Source organism: Natator depressus, chromosome 6 (assembly GCF_965152275.1).
Source record: "Natator depressus isolate rNatDep1 chromosome 6, rNatDep2.hap1, whole genome shotgun sequence".
Lineage (NCBI taxonomy): Eukaryota > Metazoa > Chordata > Testudines > Cheloniidae > Natator > Natator depressus.
In genome coordinates, this window is record NC_134239.1 from 56319164 (window position 1) to 56332419 (window position 13256).

A 13256-nucleotide genomic window follows, 5' to 3' on the forward strand; every position below is an offset into this window, starting at 1 on the left:
GCCTGTTGAGAAACAAGGAAAAATCTCTCTTTGCTTGTATAAAGGAAAGAGTTTATCGGGGCGGTCCTCGACTCTACCAGGGCAAAGGCATTTCTGCTGCATGACAGGTTCCCAATGATAAGAGACCCCATCGCTGGAGTCTCCGTGTTTCCTATCACGATGGTCAGGGTCTGCCTGTGGCTGCTGGGCCACATGGCGGCGTGCATGTACATCATCCACCATGTGAGGCTCCGGATACGACTCCCTCCAGCAGTGGCTAGCAACAGTCTATGCCCCATCCAGGGATCACCTGGACAAGGTAGTCACCATCCCACCAGAGGTAGTCACCATGTTGCAGTGGTGGACAGACCCTGGAACAGTCCTTCATGGATCCTGTTCAACAGCCGTGACCTTCGGTACCACTGATATTGGATGCCTCAGACCTTGGCTGGGGAGCGCACCACAGTGTGATGCGGATGCAAGGTACATGGTCTGCAGATAAATGTCAAAACTCAAGGTGGTTCACCTAGGCTGGCATTTTATCTGAAGTGTACCAAGCCCTTTTGCAGGTCGATGCAGCTCTTCATCGCGACGGGACAGGATGAAGGGCCTTCTGGTGTCCTCTCAGAGGATCTCCAACTTAATCACTTCTTGCATACGGACCTCTTATGAGTTGGCGCAGGTCCAACCGCCACTTCTGTTGAAGGCCCACTCGACAAGAGCACAAGCGTCCTTGGTGGCCTTTCTGGCACATGTCCCCATCCAGGACATTTGCAGAGCCACGACGTGGTCTTCAGTTCTTATGTTCATGGCACACTATGCCATCACCTAGCAGGCCAGAGACAACACTGGGTTCAGCACAGCTACATGTCCATGAACTCCTACCCACCTCCGTTGGTACTGCTTGGGAGTCACCTAACATGGAAGGGACATGAGCGAGCACTCGAAGAAAAAGACAGTTACCTTTTTCCATAACTGGTGTTCTTCAAGATGTGTTGCTCATGTCCATTCCATGACTCGCCCTCCTTCCCCGCTGTTGGAGTTCTGGCAAGAAGGAAATGAGGGTGGTGGTGGGGGGGGGGTGGCACCCCTTATGCCACGGCATATGTGTGCCACTCCAGAGGGCGCCAGAGCCGGTCCCCTATGGATACCACTGAAGGAAAAACTTCCAGCACCGGTGCATGTGGCAAGCACATACACCTAACATGAAATGGGCATGAGCAACACATCTCGAAGAACAGTTACGGAAACAGGTGACTGTCTTTTCTCCTTGCATAGCCAATCCTAGTGTCCACGCCTCAGGCGTCTCATTCCTTTCCCATTCTCCTTGCCTATCCAGTCTCTCCCCTGCCCTGCCCTGCTCCTTTATCCCAGTCTTCTACCCCACACCAAGTGTCTTTGCTCAACCAATCTCAGTTTCCCCGTATCTGGCTGTTTGCTAAATCCATCTCCCTTCCCTTAACTCTTTTTTCTCCCTCACACTGGTCCTCAGTCTCCTGTCTCTGTCTGATCTCAGTGTTCCCCTTCTCTCTCCACCTCATCTCATCTGTGTCTCAATCCAGTCCCCTTGTCCAACCAGTCCCCATAATTCTCAGTCACAGTTTCTCTTTTCATTCCAGTGTGCTCCTTGTCCCAAGTTAATCCTTTCCCTCCCTTCCCAGTCCACCTCTTGTCCCTTCTATGCTTGAGTCAGGTGGCTTCCTCCTCCACACTGCTTGGGCACCAGTGGGAAAGGTCCAGAGGAGGATTGTCTTCCCTGGGCCTGAGCAAGTGGCTCCCCCGCCCCCCAATCCCTTCTGCCTGCAGTCCCACCCCAATTCTGCCCATTCCCTGGGACCTGCCCCTGTTCCACCCAGGGTCCTCCCCATTCCACCTGCCCCACAACCCATTTGTTCCTTTTTGCTCTCACCCCCAGCCCCATAGCCCCAAGATCGGAGATGCTCTGTCCCCACTTTACAGCCCTGGGGCTGTAGCAGGGAGTGAGAGTTCCTCCGGTCCCAGGGCTGCAGTGAGGATCTGGGTGCCTGGCCTTCCCCCGTTCTTCAGCCAGGGACCAGGGAGAGGGTGCTGAGGGGTTTCTGCTAAGGTCGGGGAGGGGCAGTGCTTGGGCTTTGCCTGTCCCACAGCTTCTGCCAGGGACTGGGTTCGGGGGGGCTCAGGCCGTGGAAGCCGGGGCCCTTGGGAATGGGCTCGATGGGCCCAGTGGCTAATCCGCCACTGGAAGTGTCGCTGTGAGCACAGAAGACCGACTTCCTGCTTTCAGTTCTGGTACCTTGCCCAGAGCGGCTGGTAACAGCAGCCCTGAGCAGGACCTTGCTGTCACTTTGTATGGGGATGTGCAGACTGGTCAGCTGTGAGACACTGAAGTAGGCTTGGTGAGGGCTTGAATCTGCAGAGATTTTTAGCTGCTAAACTCAAGTCTCTGAGTATATGTGAATAGATCTCTTTCCAGAGGCTTACCTTGGCTAAATTTGGGTGGATTTTCACAGGAACAGCAGAAGGCACATGCCTTGCACAAATTTCAAATCCATGGTTCAAAGCATAAGCAAAAAAGTCACCAGAATTTTAATATTGTAGAACAGCATATTTTTTTTCCTAGTCTCATTCTTAGAAATGACTGTGCTCTTTTGGCTGAAACTTCAATAAATTCAACTTGAGACAGACACCCAGCTTGGCAAATTTCAGCCCATGGTTAGTTTGGCAAAATTATGAGCAAAAGATAAGGCTTCTTAAAAAGGGCAGCGTCAGGCAACCTTAATAGGCAGTGCTACCAGCCCTGTCTATTGTGCAGTTGACTGGCCAGTGCTGTCTGCAGGCCCCTTTAGCGTATCAATCGTTTTCTCCACTTGTTGCAGATTAGTATAAGTTAAGGCCAGCTATTGTAATGGTTAACTATCTTCCCTCATTCTAAAGGGCAGTCATTAGGTCGCTTACTGGATATTTCTGGTGTAACTTGGTTCTCTGTCACTTGTGATTAACACAAGCAGGTTAATTTAAGTCTGTGTATAACAGAAATTGTGCTGCTTCATCTAGGTGGAACTGTCCTTTCTACATCCTCCCTCAGGGAAAATCCTGCAAAAGTTCACACCTCTGCACATGCACATCATGATTAAGTAAAATTAAAAGATTCCCACATATGCAGGGAAATTTGGAAAATTAAATCGGGACTTCAGGAATATTAAAACATTAGAATATTAAAACATGATATTCCTGGTGCTATTGCTTTGAACGACCACTTAATTCCGTATTATTTGCAGTGCCTTAAATAAAAGGCTATGTTGTATGTATTGTTCCCCAGCAACACTGCTAGGGAATAGAATTGGACAAATGATGGATTTTTCCATTTGCTGGCAATTCCAAAAAAACCCAAAAAACGTTTTATTTCACGTCAAACTAAAAAGGACATTTTTTGACATTTTTGGTGAATCAAAAAGTTGAAAACTGTTTCAGGTAGGTTGAAACAACTGACTCCATTCTTTGTTTCAATTTCATTCATTTTGACAAAAGCAAAAGAGGACAGGAATCACAGCAATGGCGGAGGAGGAGGCTTTCTCCCGTTGAGCCCAGTGGTTACAAAACTCACCCGGGGAACCCCAGTTCAGTCCCCCCTCTGTTTGATGGAGAAAAGGGATTTAAACAGCTGAGTGCCCGAACCACTGAACTATGGGGGTATTCTGGTATAGGGCTCTTTGTCACGCCTATTGTAGTTGTTCTGCATTTATAAATAATTAGTCCTTGGGGCAGGAACTTGAATTTGGGCCTCCCACAACCTAGGTGAGTGCTCTAACCACCAGGCTTAGAGTCATTCTCACTCTTTTTTTCTTTCCAAGTGACTGATCATTGTCATTCATAATGGCCATTCATAGGCTTGTTTCCAGTTGAAACACTACGGCAGCACAGCTATTGAGTTGACGCTCCACAGTGACAGCAGTAGCTAGGTCAATGGAAGAATTCTGTTGCCCTAGCATTGTCTACAGCAGGGGTCTCAAACTCAAATCACCATGAGGGCCACATGAGGACTAGTACATTGGCCCGAGGGTTGCATCGCTGACACCTTTTAATATAAGATACAAAAGCCACCCCCTCTGCCCCTGGCCCTGTCTGCACTCCACCACTTCCATGAGGCCCTTCCTCACCCCTTCCCCAAAGTCCCCACCCCAACACTGTCCCCTCCCTGTCCCTATTCCAACCCCTTCTCCAAATCCCCACCCCTGCCCCACCTCTTCTCTGCCTCCTCTCCTGAGCACATGACTTCCCACTCCTTCCCCGCTCCCTCCTGGAAAGTGTTAAGCACTGCCAAACAGCTGTTTGTTGGCAGGAAGTGCCTGGAGGTAGGCAGAGGAGTGGGGACGTGGCTTCTGGGGGGGAGGAGGGGCAGCGGATGAGGGAGCTTGGCAGCCACAGGAAATAACTCCGGGGGGAGGGAGCGGGGGGGAGCTTGGCGGGCCGTAGCAAATAACTCCGCGGGCTTGATGTCTGAGACCCCGGTCTACAGTGAGGATTCGTTCAGCTTAATTATGTTGCTCAGGGGTATGGATTTTTCACACCCCCCGAGTGACATAGCTGGGCCGACTTAACTTTTGAGTGTATATCTGGCCATAGTATTTCAAGAGTGGGAATGAAAATGTCAGCACTCATTCCTCAAGTCTTTGGGCTGGTCTCTGCCAGGAGCTTACATCGGCCTAGCTACATCTCTCAGGTGTGAAAAATTCACAACCCTCCCCCAAGAAACGTAGTTATGCCACGCTAACTCCTGGGGTAGACAGTGCTAGATTGATGGAAGAATTCTTCCTGACCTACATACTCCTTCTCAGGGAAGTGGATTGCCTACCTCCTCTCGGTATAGGTAGTGTCTACACGGAAGCACAACAGTGGCACAGCTGTAACACTGCAGCTATACCAATGTAGCAGTTTAAGTGTAGACAAACCCTGACTCTTCATATTCTCAATCGCCTTGCTTTATTCTGAGTCATATCTACTCTAGAAAGAATAGCTATGCCAGCAAACCCTCCTAGTAGAGATGCCTCTTTGCTGGTATAGCTTAGTTCCTCCAACAAAATAAGCTGTATCAGCAACAGAACCTTTTATGGTGGTATAGCTGGGTCAGTGTGACTTGCCCCCATTCCCAAACAAAACAGCTGTGCTGGCAAAACAATTAGTGTGAACCAGGCCACAGTCTCTGCACTAATTCAGTCTCTGTTCCTTTGCCATCAGAATGGTCCAGTAGTACTCTGCATCCTGTTGGTAATAGGAGGAGGCTGGACTAGTAGTAGTGCTTCCAACTTTGGAGTAGAGCTTGGGACCCTGTTCCCAAGAAGAGCTTCTATGAACTTGGGAGTAGGTCTGGGAACAAAATACGCTTAACGAGGGTAAACAAGAAATTTTGCCTGGGAGAGTGGACTGAGTTGTCCTTGGAGCCACTGTCTCCTTCCCTTCAGGGGGTTGAGGAACAAAGGAGCAGAGTGGCTCAGAGAACACTGCTCCTGAACTGCTTGCTCTTTTTGAGGGGGATGGGAAGGGAAGATGAACTGGAGAGGAGCAGGAAAACAATGGCTCAGATGCCATTTCTGTCAAGAGGAGGAATCAGAAAGGCACAGCAGCTGTAGTTCCAGCATGCTGCAAAAAAAAAAAAAAAAAATGGGGGAGCTCTGGGGGCTTGGGAGGGGAGCCCAGAATATATTAACTGGAGTGTGGGGATGTCAGAATTGAGTTTTACCTGGGGACGAATGTGGTACAGAACTCTGAGGGGTTTGGGGGGAAATTTGGTTTTTTGATGGAGTGAAGCTATAACAATGTGCATTAAGTATGTGTGGCCTTATCCTGGGCGTGGATCAAGCCCTGGTTGGAAACATTGGAGCCATCATATTTTTCTTTTTGAAGGATGTGACTTTTGTAGCCCTTTTCTTTTTATTGACTGTCAACCCTGGGCCAACTTAACAATCAAACTTGAATTCTGGAGGGCACTTCCTCTAGCTTCCATTGGCCAGACATAGGCTCTTGGTGAAGCAGGACCTGAAGGAGTGAGGAAATTGTTCTTGCTATGTATGTCTCACCTAAAGTCCCAAATCTTTTGTTATGTTGAAAGTGGCTGCTGTCACACACAGTCTTATGATTAATAAGTAATAGGCGCAAACATGGCAAATAAAAATCATGTAAATGACCTTGGTAATAAAGAACAAGTGAAGAACTGTGTGTGTATCGTGTGTTCTTGCACTATACTGAATCTAACATTTTATTCATGAAGTGCTGTAGATACGTAGCAAAATATGTAGGAAGACTTAAGTCCCTTCCTTAAGGAGCATGCAGTCTGTAGGTGCAACCCAGTTAAGGTGCTGATAGCATTGAAGACAAAGCAATAATGGTTTTTATGGAGGGATTTAAAGTGGAGAGCTTGCTAGTCCAGACTGAAACTTTTTAGGGAAGAAGAGGAGACAAGCCATGAAGTTGTGGCTAGGAGGAGGAAATACAATGAGCCAGTTTTCCATTAAGCAACGGCTGCTCTTTCAAATACTTCACTAATTTATAATGTGGAAAATGGCCCACGAACATTCTTCAAATCAGGTTAGTTCAGAAGATAGTCAAATTTTTGGGAGAATGGTATTGGTGCAGTTTTTCTCTTTTCTGTCTTGTTTATCATATTTTGTTGGAGCAGTAATGAATTGTATGATAATACATAATGTAAGACTTAAAGCAGAGCTTGCTTTAGCCCTTGAACTTAGGTGACAGTGTCATTTTGCAGAACTGTAATGCATCTGGCAAAACGCATCACATTTTCTTTGTTTTTGTTTTGTTGCAAGTAAACTGTGTTCCTGTGAACCCGTTGCTCAGAAAAAACAGAAATGGGCACTTTAAACCAGTTCCCAGTTCAGTCCCACTAAGAGCAGCCCAGGGGTGTGTTCTTTTTGCACCCCATAGCAAGAAGGTTTCAGTGCTCTAAGGTGACAGTGTAGACAAGGCCTAAGTGTAATTAAGTGGGCCGGCTGGCAGGGAAGAGTTGAGGAAGAAGGAGATGCTGAATGTGCATGCTTAGCTGGATAGAGGTGGTAGACAAAGTAGCGAAAATGGATAGAGGAGCTGCTCTTTAGCTTTCTTTGATAAAACAGTGGGTAGCAGTGTGAATGGAGTTTTGGAATCCCCTCTCAAAAGTGGCCATGATGTACCCAGATTTAGTTCCTCATGGCACTATAGTAGGTGAGGGTCCCAGAAAGACTTATGAGGGTCCAATACAGAGGACCTAGTTATCGTTTGCCAGACTTGCCACTAGAGGGATCAGAAAATGGGATTCTTTTTCTTTTGAAAACTTTGGGTTTTGTTGAAATGTTCAGAATACGAAAAACAATTTTTTTCAGTTGCTGAAAACTAAAAAGCTTTTGAGGAAAACACACATACCTCAAAAATTTTCACTGAGTCAAAAATCCAATTTTCCATGGGTGAAAAAAATTTCATAAGACTTTGTCTGGCTATACTTTCCACTGATAAATCTAACCTTCCTGGACACTAGGGTGTGGGCAGTGAGGGGATGGAATCACAGAGGAAATGAATACGTGACCGGAAATTAGTTCTAAACAGCCTTGTGCTGACTTGTGCCTTGTCCACCATGAGTCTGGATGTACTTTCATCAGTTCCGTACAGACCTCTGGTCATTTTAATCTCACTGTTTTAAATAAAACTAATCTGAGAGGTGTTTGATATTTACAACTTAACTTTTACAATTGAAAGTGGGAGTTGAAAGTCACCATTTGGGCCATAAAGGGTAATCTGGGTCTCCAAACATGGATTATGGCATTAGAAGAGGGAGTGTCGGTTTTCTAAAAGCTTTTTTAATAATGAAGAAGAAGAAGAAATGGAGTCAGGTACCATGTGAGGATGTAACCTGAGCTGCTTAGTCGGAAGGGGTGCTCCAATAACCTACTAATGACCACTTTGTTGTTAGCTATCTTTACAGTAATAACTCATATTTATTTTTTCCCCCCTTTTCCCCTGTTATAGTTGTCACGGGAGCTACTGATGGAATTGGAAAAGCCTATGCAGAAGAGGTAAGCCTTTTTATTCCTTTAGAATGATCAGAACTGATATGGACTCTGTCCAGACTCAGTGAAAGTGAAATAGTATAGTGTCATCCTATCTCATGCAAATGTACGTTAATTCTGGCGTAGATCAGTGTTACCTGAAATGCCCCCATTTTATTTTAGACTCAAATGCAGAATATGGAGTACAAATATCAAATACCTATGTACTGTTACCTGCACTCTTCCTTGGCTTTTGGGCTGGGCAGAGAATCTGGACTGCAGTAGAACAAATAAAGGAATCTAATATAGCTGATTAGGTAACAGTTAATTTTGTTACAAGCAGTATTTTTGTAGAGCTATAAAGAAATAATCTAGTCTATTTGAGTAAAACAAGGGTTTTAGAGCCTGAGTTCTCATTTCCAAGTTCTGTTACTGACCTTATTCTGTGGGGTTGGGAAAATTACATAACCCCTGCCTCGGTTTCCCTATCTGTAAATGTAAATATTCACCTACCTTAGAGCAGAGTTGTTGAAGATCCTTTGTAAGTGTCTTTGGCGTGGGGCAGTAAAGTACCATGTACTCATTCTGGTACTCACTGTTTTATTTTTCCTTCACCTCTAGCTATTTTAAATAATAATTTCTATATCTGACTTTCTCTGTTAACAGTCAATGTATATTTTGTGGTATTTGACCCAAGTTTCACCTTTTCTTTAAGGGTGATGCTGGCCAGTGATCTCTTGCACAGTTGTGATTGAACTGCTCTGTATCTCTTTTGTTTCTTTCAGCTAGCAAAGCATGGAATGAATGTGGCTCTTATCAGCAGATCTCAAGAAAAACTAGAACAGGTTGCCAGTGAAATAAGTATGTGATAAACTCTTTTAAATTTCAAAATTAACACATGAAAGCTAAAATACATCTCCTTTGGCCTCTCCAATTCCACATGAAAACAATTTTGTAATCATTAATGGATAGTTTTTAAAGATTCTATAAACCTTAATTTTACATTCTTATAATCTTCATCACTTTTACATTACACTTAAAAAAAAACCTTCATGAATATGGTAAAAAGAGAAGTGCTTAACTGACCAAATTTGTACAATTCTCATTATCTCATTTCCAAGAGCAATTGGGGGTTAATTCTAGAATGGGATATCTTCAAAACTGTGCTTTTTCTCCTGGAACTCAAAACAATCCTAAACATGTCATCTTACGCTAATCACAATGCATTCCCTCCCTCTGGTTTTTCAAATAAAGAAATATGTAAATTAAGATTAGTAATAGTGGGACAAATTCATCCGTGGTGTAACTCTGCTGATGTCAAAGAAATTACACCAGATAGAAATAGTCCATATAACTTTTTAAATATTATTAGAAGTGGAGCTGGGGTGACGCTGTAGTTAAGATTGCAGAATGCTTCCCATTACAAGACTGTTTTCAGTTGCTTACAAGTTGGCCAAACTAGCTGTTTAGTCTGAAACTTTCCATGCCAAGTCTTCTCTTCGGGCCGAATTGTTTTGGAAAGTTTCAGCAAAAACAATTCCATCATTTCTGAAAATAAGGTTGGGGAAAATGTTTTTCAAATGTTAAATTACTACAAATGTTTTGTTGAGGAGCTCTAGCTCTTACAGCCATGCTTTGGAGCAGATACTTGAAATTTAAGAAGGCGTTAACCTGGAGTCAGATAGGTGCCTTTTGCTCTCCCTGTTAAAATTCTACACAAATTTATAAGTCTTTGAAAATTGCCAACTGCATGTGTTTAGCAGAGGCTTTTTAGATGTTGACATCTAATTTCTCAAATATTGCATTTGTGCTGAGCATGTTCCAGCTCAGGGCTGCAGAGACTGACTAGGACTCTACCTGCAGTTGCTGCTCCTGGCACCAGATCAAGGAGACTGTCTTTTCAGGTTTCTTAATGCTACCTGTATTGTTGGCCAGGCAACATGCCGGAGAAGGAAGAAGCAGACTGACTAGAGAAGGGATATGTTAGGAGATGGGACAGAAAAATCAGTAACTGTTACTGCACACTCTGCTCCAGAGAGTGGAGTAGAACCCAGGATTCCTCTTAGAGTACATGTCACTTGTAGATGTACATGTGCTTCTTGTGTGTGGGCTCAGAATTTTTTTGTAGAGCAGTGTCTAGTGGGGCCACACATGTATCTTATGCTGCCTTATATGAGGAAATAAAGGGTGGAGTGGCACCAACCCTCCCTCTTACCATTTGTGGCAGTGAGACAGAACCTGGACTGTATCCGACCCACTTCTGATATCCAGAACTTTCTCCAGTAAAGAATTGTCATCTTCATTTCTCCCTTTTTATTAATTTGTTTGTAAAATTTTTGTTGGGCAGCCTCTCCGCAAAAAAAATAAAAAAGCATCTAGGACAGACGGGGGGTGGGGCACACACCCCTTGTACAGTGGGGCAAGATGCTTTCCATCAGCCACTAGCTATGGCAGGTTTTAAAACTTATTGGGTTTAAAGCCTGTCCTTCCTGCAATGGAATAATACCCATCATAGATGAACCCAGCAGATGCCTGTTCTGTCCCATGGAAATACACATCCTAGCTAAATGTGCTGTTGCCGCTTCTTTTCGTCCCACAACTGAAAATTTTAAAACACAAGATTCAAACGTGACAGTGGAGTAATCCATAACCGTAGCATCAGATCCAGGAGTGCAGTTATCCTCTGTACAGGAAGTGAAGAGATTATCTTTGGCAAGTGCTCTAACAACTGATCACCACATCCCCATTTCCAGTAGGGAAGAGAAGGCAAAGAAGGTGCCAAACCCATTGGTGCCATTGTAAGCATCCCTGATATTAGCCAAATCTGTGTCAGCACTGAAGGCCTCCGCACTAACTAAGGAGCAGAGGTACTGGCTTCATCCTCTGGAGTGGAAAGGCACTTCTGCACCAAGCACAAATGCAGGGTGTACTGCACAACGTGTCCTTCCCATGCAGAGGACTCTACTGAAAGAGAAGACTTCAAAATCCTCAACATCAAGGATAGCACCAAGACAGTAGTAGTGACATTGAGGTTGTGGTAGACAGACGCACTGGTACAGATACTGGCACAGAGATCTATGCCAGCACTGGTCTTGGAGGTAGCAGCCCTTCCTGGTTCTGAGATATGCCCTTGAAGAGCCCCCCTCATTGCTCCTCTCTGCACCAGACCTGGCCCTGGCCCCACTACTGTCAGAACGGGAACTGCACCCATCAGCACCACCATTCCCAGAAAGCTATTTCTTCTCTCTGACTTATGCAGGGAACCATTGCCTTGAAAGACATGTGGCACCAAGTCCCAGTGTAGGACTGACAATGGGTGAGTCCTCGCAGTTAGACTGTTCTAATATAATGCACTACCTTGGGCATAGGGGCCCTGCTGGGGCCTACCCTTGCTTAGATCCCTGAGCAGGATGACTTCACGTGTCTTGATGAAAAGGAGAGCTCAGTTGCCACTGGTATTGCTGTAAAGGGGACCCTCACCAGAACAGCGGGGAACCCCCCAAGGATATAGCAGAAGTAGTGAGAGAGACACTAGCTCCCCTCCCCATTCAAGGTACCCTTTTCCTCTCCAGATGAAGCAGTCACTGTGGCCCCAACCGTCCATGACTTCACAGTGTTCTAAGAGTTAGTATCCAGGATAGCTGAGATACTAGACATTGAAGTGACAGTGGTGCAAGAAGACACACCCAAGCTATTCAACATCCTCAATACCCAGGGCATTCTGGACCCAGCAAGCGTTCTTTAGCATACCTCGGCCTCACTTCCGCTGACCTCGAAGTAAGTGGAAAAACAATACCAGTTTCCACTCAAGGGCTTTGAGCATTTTTGTCCATCCAACACCACGGTTATCTCTATTGTCCAGGAGAAAACCAGATCCATAGAAGGAGCTCTAAAAGACAAGGACCCCAAGAAGCTGGACCTGGTCAGCTGAAAGGCCTATCCATCAGCTTTTAGTTTTCCATCATGAACTATTGGGCTTTATTTGCAAAAATAGAGCTTCCCGATATGAGAGGGGGGTAACCCTCTTCTGATTGTGACTTATGCAGGACTGCATGGAAGAGCTGAGGGATTCCATCAAACGGGGCCAAATGGTAGCCAACTCTGCTTGATGGCCACGGCAGTTGCAATGTGGTGGGCCTTTTGGCTTCAGACATCTGGTTTACCAAGAGCAGTTGAAGCCACAATTGAGGACTTGCCCTTTGAGGGTATGGACCTATTTAGCTCAAGAACAGAAAAGGCATTACATTGCCTCAAAGATGCCAGGATGACACTCAGATCCCAGGTCATTTACAGTCCAGCACCATACTATAATCTCTTCTGGTACCAGCCAATACAAAGGACATTTTTTTTTCCTCAGTCAGCTCAAGTTCTTACTTAGACAAGTGACACTGAGGCTTGTGGAGGTACCCATCATCTTCCTCCTCTATCCATCCAGCAGGTTTGATGAGACTGTCGAAAACCACATGAAGACCATTGCCAAGCTGACCTTCGGAATCTACGTCACCCCTTTCCATTAGCCTTAGGCAAACATAACAGCTGACAAATGAGTGTCGGACATCATTGCTTATGACTACACCATCCAGTTCGCTTCCCTTCTCCCTCTCCTTCCCTGCTCTTCATCTATCTTTGGGGTCCCTTCTTGTGAGTCCCTTTTACTAACAGAAGTGACCTTGTTACTTCATGTACAAGCTGTAAAAGAGGTTCTAAAGAGTACAGAGAAAGAGGTTTCTACTCCTGCTATTTCCCCATTCTGAAGTAAAATGGCAGTTGTTGTCCTATCCTAGACCCAGAAGAAACTGAACAAATTTGTATCCCTCCCCAGGTTCGGGATAGTAATGCTTTCCTCAGTCACTTCATCACTTCAAACCCAGGACTGGTTTGTGGCTCTTGACTTATAGGACTTATAGGATGCATACTACCACATCACTGTCCACTCAGGCCACAGGAAGTACCTAAGATCCACATTGGGACTGAACCCTTATCAGTACAAAGTACTCACCTTTGGACTCTTCATCGGACACATCTACGCATATCTCAATGATTTGTTAATCAGAGGCAAATCACATCAGGAACTCTGGCAGGTCTTAACTGTAGCCTTTCTTTTTGCCTGGCTGGGCCTCCTGGTGAACTGAGAAGTTGTCACCCCATCTCAGATGTTACTCAGGAGCTAGGCTAGATTCCACCATACCCAGTGCTTACTTACCCCAAAACAGATTATTCATGCTCTGGCTGTCACGGAGCACAGTGATTTCAAACCTGACAATGATG

At 45.4% G+C, this 13256-nt stretch overlaps 1 protein-coding gene across 5 annotated transcripts in view; it reads left to right on the top strand.

Moving 5' to 3' along the window:
* Positions 1-13256, top strand: part of HSD17B12 (hydroxysteroid 17-beta dehydrogenase 12) — a 255125-nt gene that overhangs the window by 166034 nt on the left and 75835 nt on the right. For all 5 annotated transcript variants that reach the window (XM_074955307.1, XM_074955309.1, XM_074955308.1 and 2 more), the window contains 2 exons: positions 7969-8015; positions 8774-8849. In XM_074955307.1, the coding sequence (XP_074811408.1) occupies positions 7969-8015; positions 8774-8849 (123 nt within the window). The remainder of the gene's footprint in view (positions 1-7968; positions 8016-8773; positions 8850-13256) is intronic.